The 12,825-nt window shown below is 36.2% G+C and overlaps 1 protein-coding gene across 1 annotated transcript in view; it reads right to left on the reverse strand.

The window, feature by feature from the left end:
- The window catches only part of Thada (THADA armadillo repeat containing), a 310,445-nt gene that overhangs the window by 280,586 nt on the left and 17,034 nt on the right, over positions 1–12,825 (reverse strand). Inside the window, exons 10-15 of the mRNA XM_027934275.2 lie at positions 11,708–11,928; positions 9,627–10,318; positions 7,952–8,103; positions 6,964–7,119; positions 6,052–6,174; positions 2,126–2,249 (exon numbers count right to left, since the gene is read on the reverse strand). Of these exons, the coding sequence (XP_027790076.2) occupies positions 2,126–2,249; positions 6,052–6,174; positions 6,964–7,119; positions 7,952–8,103; positions 9,627–10,318; positions 11,708–11,928 (1,468 nt within the window). The remainder of the gene's footprint in view (positions 1–2,125; positions 2,250–6,051; positions 6,175–6,963; positions 7,120–7,951; positions 8,104–9,626; positions 10,319–11,707; positions 11,929–12,825) is intronic.

Here is a 12,825-nt window from a genome sequence, read left to right on the forward strand (position 1 = left end):
AATTCCCTGAACTAATGGGTACCCTAGTATTCATTTTCTGTGGATACTGTAACAAATTTACAGAAATCCATTCTCTCATAGTACTGGGAGCCTGAAGTCCAAAGCCAAAGAGTCAACAGGGCCACACTCACTCCACAGGCTCTAAAGGAGCCTCCTCTAGCTTGTGGTAGCTGCCTGCATTCTATGGTTTGTAGCTACCTCACCACAACCTCCACCTCCACTGTCACCCTGCCTGCTCTTCAGTGTGCCATATCTTTCTCTGCATCTTTCTTAAGAGAAAACTTTTGATGGCATGTGCAGCCCACCCAGATAATAAATTATCACAATATCCTTAACTTAATTACATCTGTACAAAAGCCCCTTTTCCATGTAAGGTTCACATTCACAGGTTCTAAGGATTTGACATAGATGCTTTGGGGGACCTTTTCTCAGCCTATCATCCCTACCTAAGTGAGGTGTTTATCACTGTGAATAATGGAATGAGCCAATTTCACATATCTCCTGCTAGGATGACCTGAGAACATTGTATCAACTATGTAATATTCCTGCCCAAAATGCATAACTTGAATCAAATCATCAGAAAACAATGAGACAACACTCAACTGAGACATGATCTTCCAAAATGTCAATGGCATTAGATAAGAAACTTTACAGATCAGAGGAGGGTAAAGAGACGCTTAAGACTGAAACGCAATGTGTGAGCTAGGGCTGCTTCCCAGATCATGGAAAATTTGTTTTTCCTATAATAGGCTATTTGTTGAGACAACTGGCAAAACTTGAACATGGACTACATATTAGATAATAGCACTTAACAACATTAAATTTCCTGAATTTGATCATTATATGATGGTTATAAAACTGAGAAGAGATAACAAATAAAGTAAACATGACAAAATATTAAAAACAAATGAATTTAGGGTAGAAGGTACATGGCTATTCATTAAACTACTACTAAAACTTTGCTGCTGGGATGATTTTTTTTTTTAAATAAAAACTGGAGAAAAATTTATGTCCTTCAAATGAAGCAAACATGTATTAACAGCAAATAACTCACATTTCCATTTAAAAAAAAAAAAATACTTTGCCTAATAATTTTTTAGAAAAAGAGAAAAAAAAAAAAAAACCAGATACAATGTGACATTCTCCAGTCTTCTGACCATTCCCTGGCTAAAGAGCAGCTGAGAAGGGTATTTTCCTACTTGACCAGAGTCAAGGAAGGCTCAGAGCAAGCAAGAAATCCACATTAAGCCGGGTGTGTGGACATGCCTATAATCCTAGCAGCTTGGAAGCCTGAGACAGGAGGATTACAAGTTCATAGCCAGCCTTAGCAACTTAGCAAAGTCCTAACCACTGAGGGAGACCCTGCCTCTAAATAAAATATAAAAAGGCGGGTGGGGATGTGGCTCAGTAGTCAAGCACCCATGGGTTTAATTCCCAGTACGAAATTAAAAAAAAGAAGAAACCCATATTAAATTATACATTACACTCATGTACAGGGACAAAGAATCATTTCTTGTCAAAAAGGAAATAAAATGATTCAAAGAGGGAAGCTAAGTGCTTATCCTTTTGTGTACCCCACAGAAGGAAAACAGAATATCACTAAACCAGAATGCCTGGCAATGACATCCTCATAATGTCTTTCCGAAACCAGATTGAGGCATATGAAACAGATAGCATATAGGGGAAACCACATTTTAACCACAAAGACTCACTAAGGAATACTAAATACAGAAGGAACGATTATTATTCTAATTTTTAAAACAGAAAGAACAATGTGAGGCCACAGGTTCAATTACCAATACTGAGGTGGGAGGGTGGGAGGAATAGATTGGGGCCCTGTCTTAAAAAAAAAAAAAAAAAAAAAATGAGGGAGGTAAAACACTTCCCTCTTCTCATAATAAGCACAGAAAATTGTAGTATGGAGTTGGCAAATAATGATCAATGGAAAGGAGACATAGTTTCTTTCCCTTCTGTCCTTTACTGGCAAATTTGATCTTATACACATAAGAACTATAAAGTACAAAGGAATCTAAAGACAAGACAATAAACTGAAACTTTAAGAAAAAAATGTTGAAAAGTATGTGTCTTAAAAGAAAACCTTTCCCAAACATAACTGAAAACTTACCTTCTGAGACAGGAAAAACTTCAGCTATTGAACCTAAAATGGTTAAAGCTGAAAATCTAGTTGAGTAGGATGATCCAGGAAATAATGCTTCAAAAAGACTGTTGCAAATGGATGACATGAAATTCTAAAAAAAAAAAAAAAAATTTACAGTAAGCATAACTGAGTTAACTCACAATAGGTTATCTTTAAGTATCACCTTCAAGAGTGGGTGTTTCTTTCATTTTTAATTAAACGATTTCTAAAACTAATACTGGTTGTTCACGTCTCTTGATAATTCAGCTTGGCACAAACTATGGTTTGGATACAGCTTGTCACCCAAAGGTTCATGTGCTTTAAGCAAAGCCCCAAATGTGGTGATGTTGAGATGGCAGAACCCCCAAGAGGCAAGGCCTACTCAGGGCTCCACTCTACTGAATGGATTAAAGCTCTCTCCCAAGAATGAGTCAAGTCTTGTTGGGACTAAATTAGTTTCTATGAGAATGAGTTTGTTATATACAAATTCAACTTTCTTGGCTTGCTCTCTTGATTTCACTCTTTCACACACGTGTTGCTTCTACTCTGTGCAAGCTTTCTGCCATATTGTGACACAAAGAGTCCTTGCCGGATGTCATTACTGTGAGATGTTTGAACCTTCCAGCCACCAACCTCTTTTCTTTCTCAAGTATCCAGCCACAAGTAGTATGTTATAGCAAAACAAAACAGACTGAGACAACACCTATGATCATAAGCTATAACATGATTTAATGAACCTATCTTAGCAGAGTCAACAAGAAATACAATTCCTATTATAGCTTAGACAAGTAAAAACATATTTTTTGGTGAAAGCAAGATCTGTTGACCTCTTGATTTGTGACAGAGCTGTATGAATATTGATTTTCCTAACCAGAGGCATTCAGGTGTCGAAGGTATGAATACTTTTTAATGTTTTAAAATAAACAAAGAAATTCCCAATATAGACTACTTGATAAGTTTGGCTATAATATAATTCATTCAAAGATCCAACTATTCCATTGTCTTCTTCTGCCTGGCCCTTTGAGACTCCTGCTCTACTATTCTGTTTATACAAATGATTAAAAATGAAAGCTTATAATAAAATGCAATTTTGAAAAAGCAAAGTGGAAAATACTTAGTCCAGGATAAAGTCTTTTTCTCTAATTAAAATAATAATGATAATAGTTTCTACATAAGATAAAGAGAAAAATTATAAAGAATGACTATGAGTCTCAAGCATCCTGTTACTACGCCACCCTGAGCAGCACACGGGCAGCCCTGGTTCCAAATGGTTCAAGACAAAGAGTCAAGAATGCAAAAATCCCTGCATTTTTCTGGTGAGCATACAACCTCAAGAATTTATCCTTTAGGCCCTCACGAGCCCTGTTTACTCGCCTATTAATTATTCTGGGTTTCAAAGGGGTAGGGTGCTTACCAAAAAATATCCTAGTTAAACTAACTTTAAGTAAAACAGCCTTCACATTAAAGAACCACAAACTCGTCTTTTAAGAGTTACCTTACCCTAAATGTATTGTCATTTACATTTTTAGATACAGTTCTTTCCCTCAATCATACTGTAACCATAATGAAGACAGAGACCACATATACACTAGGATCCCTGGTCCTGAGCACAGCATCCTACATTTCAGGTGGAGCTCAATATATGCCCTAGTCTCTTTTAATGCTTCCAAGTGAGGCTTCCAAACACCTTGGCCTGCCATGGAAAATTCTCTACACTCAACTTGATTTTCTAAACTCATTCCCCATTACTCAACTCCTCCATTCCTCCAAATCTTAAGTCATTTACACCAGAGAATTCACCATTCCTCAAGTTCTCCCTCTTTTTTCACCGCCATACCTTCACTTAAGCTAGTCTCATGGAAAAAACTACTGAGATGTTTCAGTCAAAAGCAGATCTGAGGGGCTGGGGTTGTGGCTCAGTGGTAGAGCACTTGCCTAGCATGCACGAGGCATTGGGTTCAATCCTCAGCACCACAAAAGTGTTAAATAATGATATTGTGTCCACCTAAAACTTAAGAATAAATATTTTTTTTAAAAAAGCAGATCTGATTTGGGCCCTAGCTCTACTCACTCACTGGTTGAGGGATGTTGGGCAGGTTACTGAACTTTACTGAGTTTCAGTTTTCTCACTTATTAAATAGGGATAATGCTTACCCCACAGCCTTTTTTATTAAAGATGAAATGAGAAAATGGATATAAAGCATTTTATAAAATTAAAAGTACTCTAGGGGCTGGAGTTGTAGCTCAGTGATAAAGCGCTTGCCTGGCACGTGTGAGGCACTAGATTCAATTCTCAGCACTGCACATAAATAAATAAATATAGAGGTCCATCAACATTGAAAATTTAGTTATTAATACTAATTATTAAGGTATGAAATCATCTCCATTAGCCTAGAAGGCATTTTTTCAACTAATAGCTTCCTGTCCTCCCCAGCACTTTGTGTACAACAGCCATTGTTATGAGGATGATGACAACATAGTGCCATGGCCACAGCCTCTAGAAGCCACAGGTGACTACCAGTCAGGAGAAAAGATCATAACCACAAGATTGACTCAGATTAAGTCTCTAAGAACCAATGTTCAGAAAATACATATCCTTAAGCTCAAACCAAGAAACCGTGAATACATTAAATTTCAGAAGCTCAATCCAAAAAACAAGTTGTATGTTTTACATACTTGAGATTTCACAAATGTCATTTTAACCCTTGTGGAAAGAAGCAAAAGAGATGTGTTTTCTTAAATCTAGCAATTCTGAGAAGCTAACCAAAAACTGTCACACGCACGGCAGGGCTCCACATATACTCTAAGTCATTTTTAATGACTCCCACTGAGGCTTTTTAGAGTGATTTATAGTTTAAAAAGGGCTTTCTCACTTAGTCCTCAAAACCAACCTTTTCAGAGGAGTTACTAATCCCAATTACAGTGGAAGAGACTCAAGGCACTCAGCTAGTAACAGCAGAAGTGGGACTCATCCTACATCCTTAATGTTCAAGCTATGACTTTCTAATCTTTACTGTTGGGATTTTAAGATGATGAAGCTGATTTCAGCCTTTATATGAGAAAAGCCTTCATTGAATGGGTTTTTATCTTTTAAATGTAAAATTAAAAACCAAGACCATCCATACTAATGCTTAGAGTAGGTAGAGGGTATGCCATAGTTCAAATGTATCATTAATTTATTACACCTGTTCCCCTAAACAAACTAAAACAGAAACAGATGAGGTCTACCTTCTCTCCCACCACCATTGTTTTTTCTTATTAGCTCTGTCTTTGATTTTAACCTTAGGAGAAAATAAGGGTCTGCTTCTGAAAGGCTAGATTTTCAGTAGAATAGAATATTCTGCTGAAAATAAATTGAAGATTGTCAAATTGAGCCCTGGTCCAGACCAGAGCTGTTGTACTTGGGACTCCATCCTTCCCATTAACGCTATGCCCTGAACCAGCTCTACTCTCCAAGCTCACTCGAACAAATAGACACAACCTCCTTCCACTGCTGAACTATGGGAAAGGGGTCAGTAACGTCAAGCTACTGAATGTCATGTCAGCCTCAAGAGGAAGAAGGCTCAGCCACAGTAGCCTCCTACCCTGGGGAGGCCTGGAGAAGTCCACAGCCAGCAATTACCTGCTTGTTAAAGTACTAATTTCACCTGGCCCACATAAGCTGTAAGGTGAGCCTTACTGAGGTGAGCCCATTAATGTCATCCTCTAGCAGTCCTCATGTGCAGCCTGGTCCCCAAGTCATGTGCTACCTTTCCTGGAGTACCAAAGCACCAGAAGAAATATGTAACACCCAGCTTGAAGGAAAAAGCACAGGAACACAATTCACCAAGAGACTTCCATCTGTTTCCCTCTAATGCTTATATACAATTATTTTAGGTTTCTTAAAACTCTAGGTCTGGAAAGATAACACCTACCTTATACAATTGTAAGGAAACAGAAGGCTCTTCTTTGGCTAACTCATTCTCTGGTTCATGTTTGGATTTACTTTGCTGCAATTTGTAAAGTACTTGGGAACTTTCCTGTATCCTACAAAACAACTTTGGAGACAAAAAATAAAAATAAAAAGCATCTGTGAACCACACATTAAACTAAACTGTCAGCCCTGGAAGGGAACATCTAAGGCAAACAGACTACTGGTTTTTAAACTCTCAAAATCTACAGTATTTCTTTTTGACAAAAAATTAACATTTACATTTTAAAACTAAAATCAGTATTAGTGCAACTAGAATATAGCCATTAAACCACAGTTCTTACATTTTCCTTTAAGTCAACATGAATCTAAAGACTATATACTCATTTCTATACCAATTCTTCACCCCATGGGTGTGTTGTGTGATGAATTCAAATTCAATTATTCAAAAATGACCATTTTGTGAGGTGCTTAGAGAACTATAAAAATGCAAATGCTTCCTTCCTCCATTTACCAAAGTTTTCTTAAAACCACCTTACATTCCAAGAGCCCAAACGCTAGATTTTTTTCTATCAAAAAAAGAGGACAAGGGGTTGGGGTTGTAGCTCAGTGGTATAGCACTTGCCTAGACGTGTGAGGCATTTAGTTCAATCCTCAGCACCACATAAAAGTAAATAAAAGGCTTAAAAAAAAAAAAAAAAAAAAAACCTCCAGTTTTGCTACCCCAAAATGGATGGTCTTTTTATTCTAGATTTTAATACCACATGTAAGCTTTACAATATCACAGAGCAAGTCACAGAAGGACCAAGAAGAGGTAGTCCAATCCCATGATCATTCCCACACTCTCCCAAATCTGGGCTCTTCCTCAAAACAATATCCAGAGCAAAGTTCACCACTTTCTAATGCTCAATTCTACCTTTTTAAGAAGAGAACAAATCTGCTGCCGTACTCCTGGAGACTGGCTGTTAAGATTGTATGTGATAAAGAATTGAATCCACTCCATTTCTTCTGTGGAAACAATTTCTGTGCTCCGATTACTTTCACAAAGCAAGCCTAATGTATCTATCCGTACCTAAAATACCAAGTAATGAAATGTTAATTTTTCATTGAGATAAGCAAAGCCTAAACCACTTGAAATGTCTAATTATTTGCACAGGCCATCAACAAAAATAAAACTAAATTTAACCATATGTAACTTGCAAAAATCCTGTAGCTCTTTTCTATTAATTTATCTTATTGTATGAATTGGAGATACATAAAAATCAACAATCTCCAGTTTTATTCCATGGTAATGCTCAGCTCCATACTTTCTGTCTCAGTGACCACTTTACCCTAGGACCGCCTTACCTCACACTCACACTACTGTCATGCACTTCTAACTAGTCTCCTGGTTTGTTTTTGCTCTCACTCTGGAAACTCATCTCTGTTTCCATTAATGCCACTTCCTTGCTGAAGACAGAGTGGCTGTGGCTGAAAGACTTCATTTAACTGGTGACTGGGAAGTAATGAAGTCATCAGCCTGGCATTGGAGCTGTCTATAAAATAGACAAAACAGTCTCCTTCTGCCAGACAACATCCTTAATTCTCCTCCAGGTCTTGTCTATCTGTCGTTCTGCTCCAATATTTCACTTTTCTTATCAGCCACCTCTGATTAGTCTCTTCTGAGCCTCCTAGATAAGTCCTCATGCATAAGGCATATTTGAATCTACGTTATTTTCTCAGATTTCACAAGGCTTTCTTGTCTCTCAACTAGGTAGCTGGAGTACAAGGATGACACTTTTCACTTTCTGTTCATCCTCATTATAGACTCCCTAAAACAGTGCTACGCACAATGTAGGAGCCTCTATATTGGGACTGAAAGAATCAGGGTCCTGTACAAATCCCCAGGTATTTTGTTTACTTACTTGGCAGTGCTGATGAATTAAACCTTGCTTCACTCTTGCACTAGACACAAGGTTCTTCCAGGCATCAGTAGCAGACTGCAGATGTCCGTGAGCTCTAGCTGTTCGCAAGCATGCCATCAAAGCTCCCAAAGCCCCTCTACTATCACAAGACCCTAAGGATGGAAGAGATTGCTCTTGTCCCAAAAGCACACTAACAAAGACTACGACAGTGTTATGCAATGACTACTGCAATTTTCAGTTGTTAATGTTCATGTTTCCAATTAAAGTTATGTTTTCAGAAATAAAAATCAAATTTTACATAAATTCTAACATGAATTAAAGTTCCTAAAGTAATCCTTATTTTAAAATTATTTAATTGCTCTTGTGTCAATAATTTCAAAGTAAGCATAATTTTCATACTGTTAACATAAAGAAATTATAACTTTTTTGCTAATATTTTTACTTTTTCCCTGATACTTAGAAAGTGAACCAGGAAATAAGTCAGGGGAAAAAAGTGAAATACAATAACAAACTAAAACAATTTTCTGCCAAAAATAGGAAAAACCTTCAGTGTTAAAAGCAAACACTGACCTTCTCTGCATATTTCAGATTTACTGTTTCTCACTAATAAAGATAAAAGGAAAATCACAAAGAACCTATTGGTATCAGGGGTTAAGACACTGGCCATTACTAAGGGGACAGCAAGTTCTGGCGTACCTTGATATCAAAATAAAGACAACCTTGTTTCAGAACAGATTCAGAGGGTTTTTCTCAAAAAGGCAAGGAGAACTGTTGTTAAAAATTATAAACAAATGCACAAGGCCCTGGGTCTGATCCCCAGTACCAAAAAGGGGAAAAAAAAAAAAAAAAAAAAGCTTAGACCTAAAGGAAGCCAGGCACAGTGGCACACACCTAGGGTCCCAGCTATTTGGGAAGATTGAGGAAGCATGATGGCTTGAGCCTAGGAGATCAAGGCCAGCCTGAGCAACACGTGAGACCCCATTCCAAAAAATTTTTTAAATTACAAATAATGGCTTATTTTTATATGCAGAAATCAAAAGTCTTTAACTTTTAGTTGAAAATACTGTTTAAATTATGCAGGATATGCTGTTAGAGTATTATAATTTTAAGATTTGTATAATGAACCATGATCATCATTTTCCATATTATTTACTGAAATATGCTTTATTGCAGTATTTCCTTCAGTGTCTGAGTTTTGACGGAATATTTACCCCTATTTTAAAGGACTACAAATAGTTCTTTCTTTAGGTTATGACTCCAAATATTGTCTCTCTCCCAGAGACAAAAACTGCTTCTGCCAATGTACCTGTCTTTCAACTTGCCTAAAACAATTTTTAATTACTGTCTCAATCACTTAAATAAGCAAATTATATAAAGAACACATATTTTTATTCCAATAACAAGAAAAAACTTGGTAAAATAAATTAAAACCTTATAATTAAGGAAACTTATCTGGTTTCTGTATCTAGAATAACTCCTTAATTTGTACAAATGACTTAAGTCAAAAAAACTCCATTCAGCATTGTACAGCAATACTCATCTCAACCTAAAATAGCTCTCCTATACTGTTCATAAAGTGGTAATATTTAAATTGGAATATGGTCAACATCTGCCAAGGTGCCTATATTTAAGCATCATAATAAAAATAACTAAGACAAAAACATATTTTTCTTACCAGTTTTGGCATCAATAGAAGTCTGAAGAATCTTTACCATGTACTTTAAGCTTTCAGGGCTGTAATTCAATAATTTTGGCAAATAATAATCAATCACATAAGATTTTTGATCCAGGCTTCCTTCACATAATATAGAAAGGAGAGGAGAAACCCAAGTCTCATGCCACTGGTCAATCCAAGTGCTGTCAACAGTCCGGGATTTCAAATGACTTCTATGATTTTTAAACATTGTTTCCAAGAGGTCACTTGCATAAGGTACCAATGATTGGTCCCCCATCACCTCTAAGATTTGAGATGGAATAGTTTTGTCTATTGCCAAAATATGTTCAATTCCTATGCACTCTACCAAACACCCCAGGCATATGTACTTTCCTTTAATATGCCATTCCAATAGCAGAACACTCTTAGTCAATTCCAAAAAGAAAGGATCAGTGACTGAGTCTGCCCCTTCTAAAGTTAGTTGGTGCATTTGGAGAAGATTTCTGAATATGATTTTGGTTTGGTGTCTTAGAGCATCCAACGGATGTTCCCAGTGTGTATAGACATATTCCAAAAGTCTCCCAACTATGCCTGAATTCCCATTCAGACTGTCCTTCAGGCTTGGGGAACTTGATTCAAGGATATGTATGGCTGAATTTGTCCAAGATGCAAAGTTTCTAGATAGAAACATTTCCAGTGTTGATTCCTTTATCCTGAAGAAAAATGAAACATGAACCATATTATTGTAAAATGGCACATAAAAGTCATTTCATTTTATAAGCATTTAACCATTTAAAATTTTAAATACAAAGAATAAACAGAAAAAATAGTTATTATTAAATTTACAATTAAAAAAAGTTACAAAGCCAAAACAGATCTCAAATTTGTGTATGAATCTTTTCACCTTCTAAAAAATAATCCAAAATGAATTACTGGAAACTACTGGAGGTGAATGAATCACTGGCTATCTTCATAGCGATGACAATTTCAAAAGTGTTTTAAAATATAAGGGCCTCAGGCTGGGGAAAGTTAGGGTAAATGGGGTTTAGGGCAATGAAAATATTCTAAAGTTGGCTGCAGTGATGGTTGCACAAATCTGAATATACTAAAAGTCACACACTTTAAATGTGTGACTTGTATAATATGTAGATTATAGCTATGTAAGCAGTTATTTTAAAACATGATCATTTTCTTCTGCTATCCACATGCTCATTATTATCAAGCCATATCTATAGTTTTGACATTTTAAGCACATGAGCACTTTCATCCATTATGGCAAAAACACACACAAAAGAAAAACACAGAGTGTATCACTGTGAAGTCAGAAGACCTTATACAGTTGCTGGCTTGGGTTTCTTATTAGCAACATACTTAAGAAAGCATTTACTCTTCTAAGCTTTACTTTAACCAATCAACAAATTAGATTTCTTATTCTTTCTATCAAACATATGAAAGTCACATTAGATTATCCATGCTGAAATTCTTCATCAATTCTCTAGCACTGTACATATAAAAATTTTTAGTTTTTTGATTTTTTTGTAGGCATTTTAGTGCTGGAAATTAAACCCACACATGATAAGTGCTCTACCACTGAGCTGCAGTCTCACAGTCCCAAATTTTTATAGTTTTTAGAAAATGAGAGCGTAGCCAGGCATGGTGGCACACACGTATAATTCCACCAACTTCAGAGTCTAATGCAGGAGGATCACAAGTTCAAGACCAGCCTCAGCAACTTAGCAAGACACTGTCTCAAAATAAAAATAAAAAGGACTGGGGATGTAGGTCAGTGGTGGAGTGACTGGGCTCAATATCCAGTACTACCATCACCCCCCCACCAAAAATGGTAACAGAGAAACTGAATGTTCAAATTAATTTTAGAAATTAATTACAGGTTAACTGGTACCAATACTCCCTATATATAACTCTTTCCCTTCACCCCATCTTCTCTTTCACGTCCATTTCATTCCCTACACATATTCTACTTTTAATTTAGAATTTATCCTGAGCACTTTTCATATAATTACTAAGTATACTGGTACAGTTGCAACTTTTAAATGTCTTATAAGGAAAACAAAATATGAAACAGCAGCATGAAAACTCACTGTGAACTCAAGGTGAACAAAACATGCACAGTGTCCAAAAGCAGGGCCTCTCCACTCAGGCCCATGCTCCCATCCTGCCAATCCAACATGGCAAGTGTCCCCTGACACAGGAATAAGAGAGCTGACACAGAGATGTCAGCACAACAGAGGCTCCTGCAGCTGTTCATGAACCACTCAGGGATGCTGGTACAGTCTACTGAACGGAGAAGCAAACTGCTAATCTGGAAGAAAAAAAAAAAACAACTAATATATATAAAGGTTTAAAACTTTCCAAGAGATACTTCAAAATACAAATCAAAAAATGCTTTCTCCTGAAATATCCCTAGAAAAGTAACTAAACCTAAAATAGCCATAGACATTAAATTATATTAGTATTAAAAGGAAAAATATTAAAACTAAGTATATGAATCATTTTACTGATTTGAATGTACTGGTATAGCACACTACATCACCACCACCTATAGGTGATGAGTTTAACACTTTGAGAGGTAATGAGAGAAAAAAAAATTTTCAATTTTATCTAAGGATAATTCCTATGTGATCTCATAGAATAGTATGTGTATATGTGTGCATATATTTTTTTGCACACATAATATAGCAAAAAGTTAAGTAAAACGTCAAAATGAGTTTCTAGATACAGCAAGAAAAAGAACTGCAAGCAGTAAATGTAAGTACTGTGGTCTAAATTATTATGCTTTCCATATAGGTGCAGGGGATGTAGCCCAGTGGTAGATCCTATGCTTAGAAGTCAAAAGACCCTAGGTTAGTCTCCAGCATAACACAATAAAAATATATGTGTGTGTGTATGTGTGTGCACACAAATATATTTATGCACACACACACACATGCACACACTCTTTTCCAAATGGATCAAACTCACTTAACAACTGATTGTAGTATGATTCCTACCTAAAGTTCATGATTTAGAGTTATTTCTAGTAAAAAGAATATTTATTTATCATAAGGTTGTACTGTGTATGTATCTAAACATTAATTTTCTGCATAATTTTGGTATTACGAGTATTTTTTATGATACTGAGGAGATATAGAACTGAACAAACAGCTCCAAAGAAATTAAAAGGTTATATACCAAAAATGTTGATGATTGTAAAATAGAT

The sequence above is a fragment of the Marmota flaviventris genome, chromosome 14, assembly GCF_047511675.1.
Source record: "Marmota flaviventris isolate mMarFla1 chromosome 14, mMarFla1.hap1, whole genome shotgun sequence".
In the NCBI taxonomy this organism is placed as follows: domain Eukaryota; kingdom Metazoa; phylum Chordata; class Mammalia; order Rodentia; family Sciuridae; genus Marmota; species Marmota flaviventris.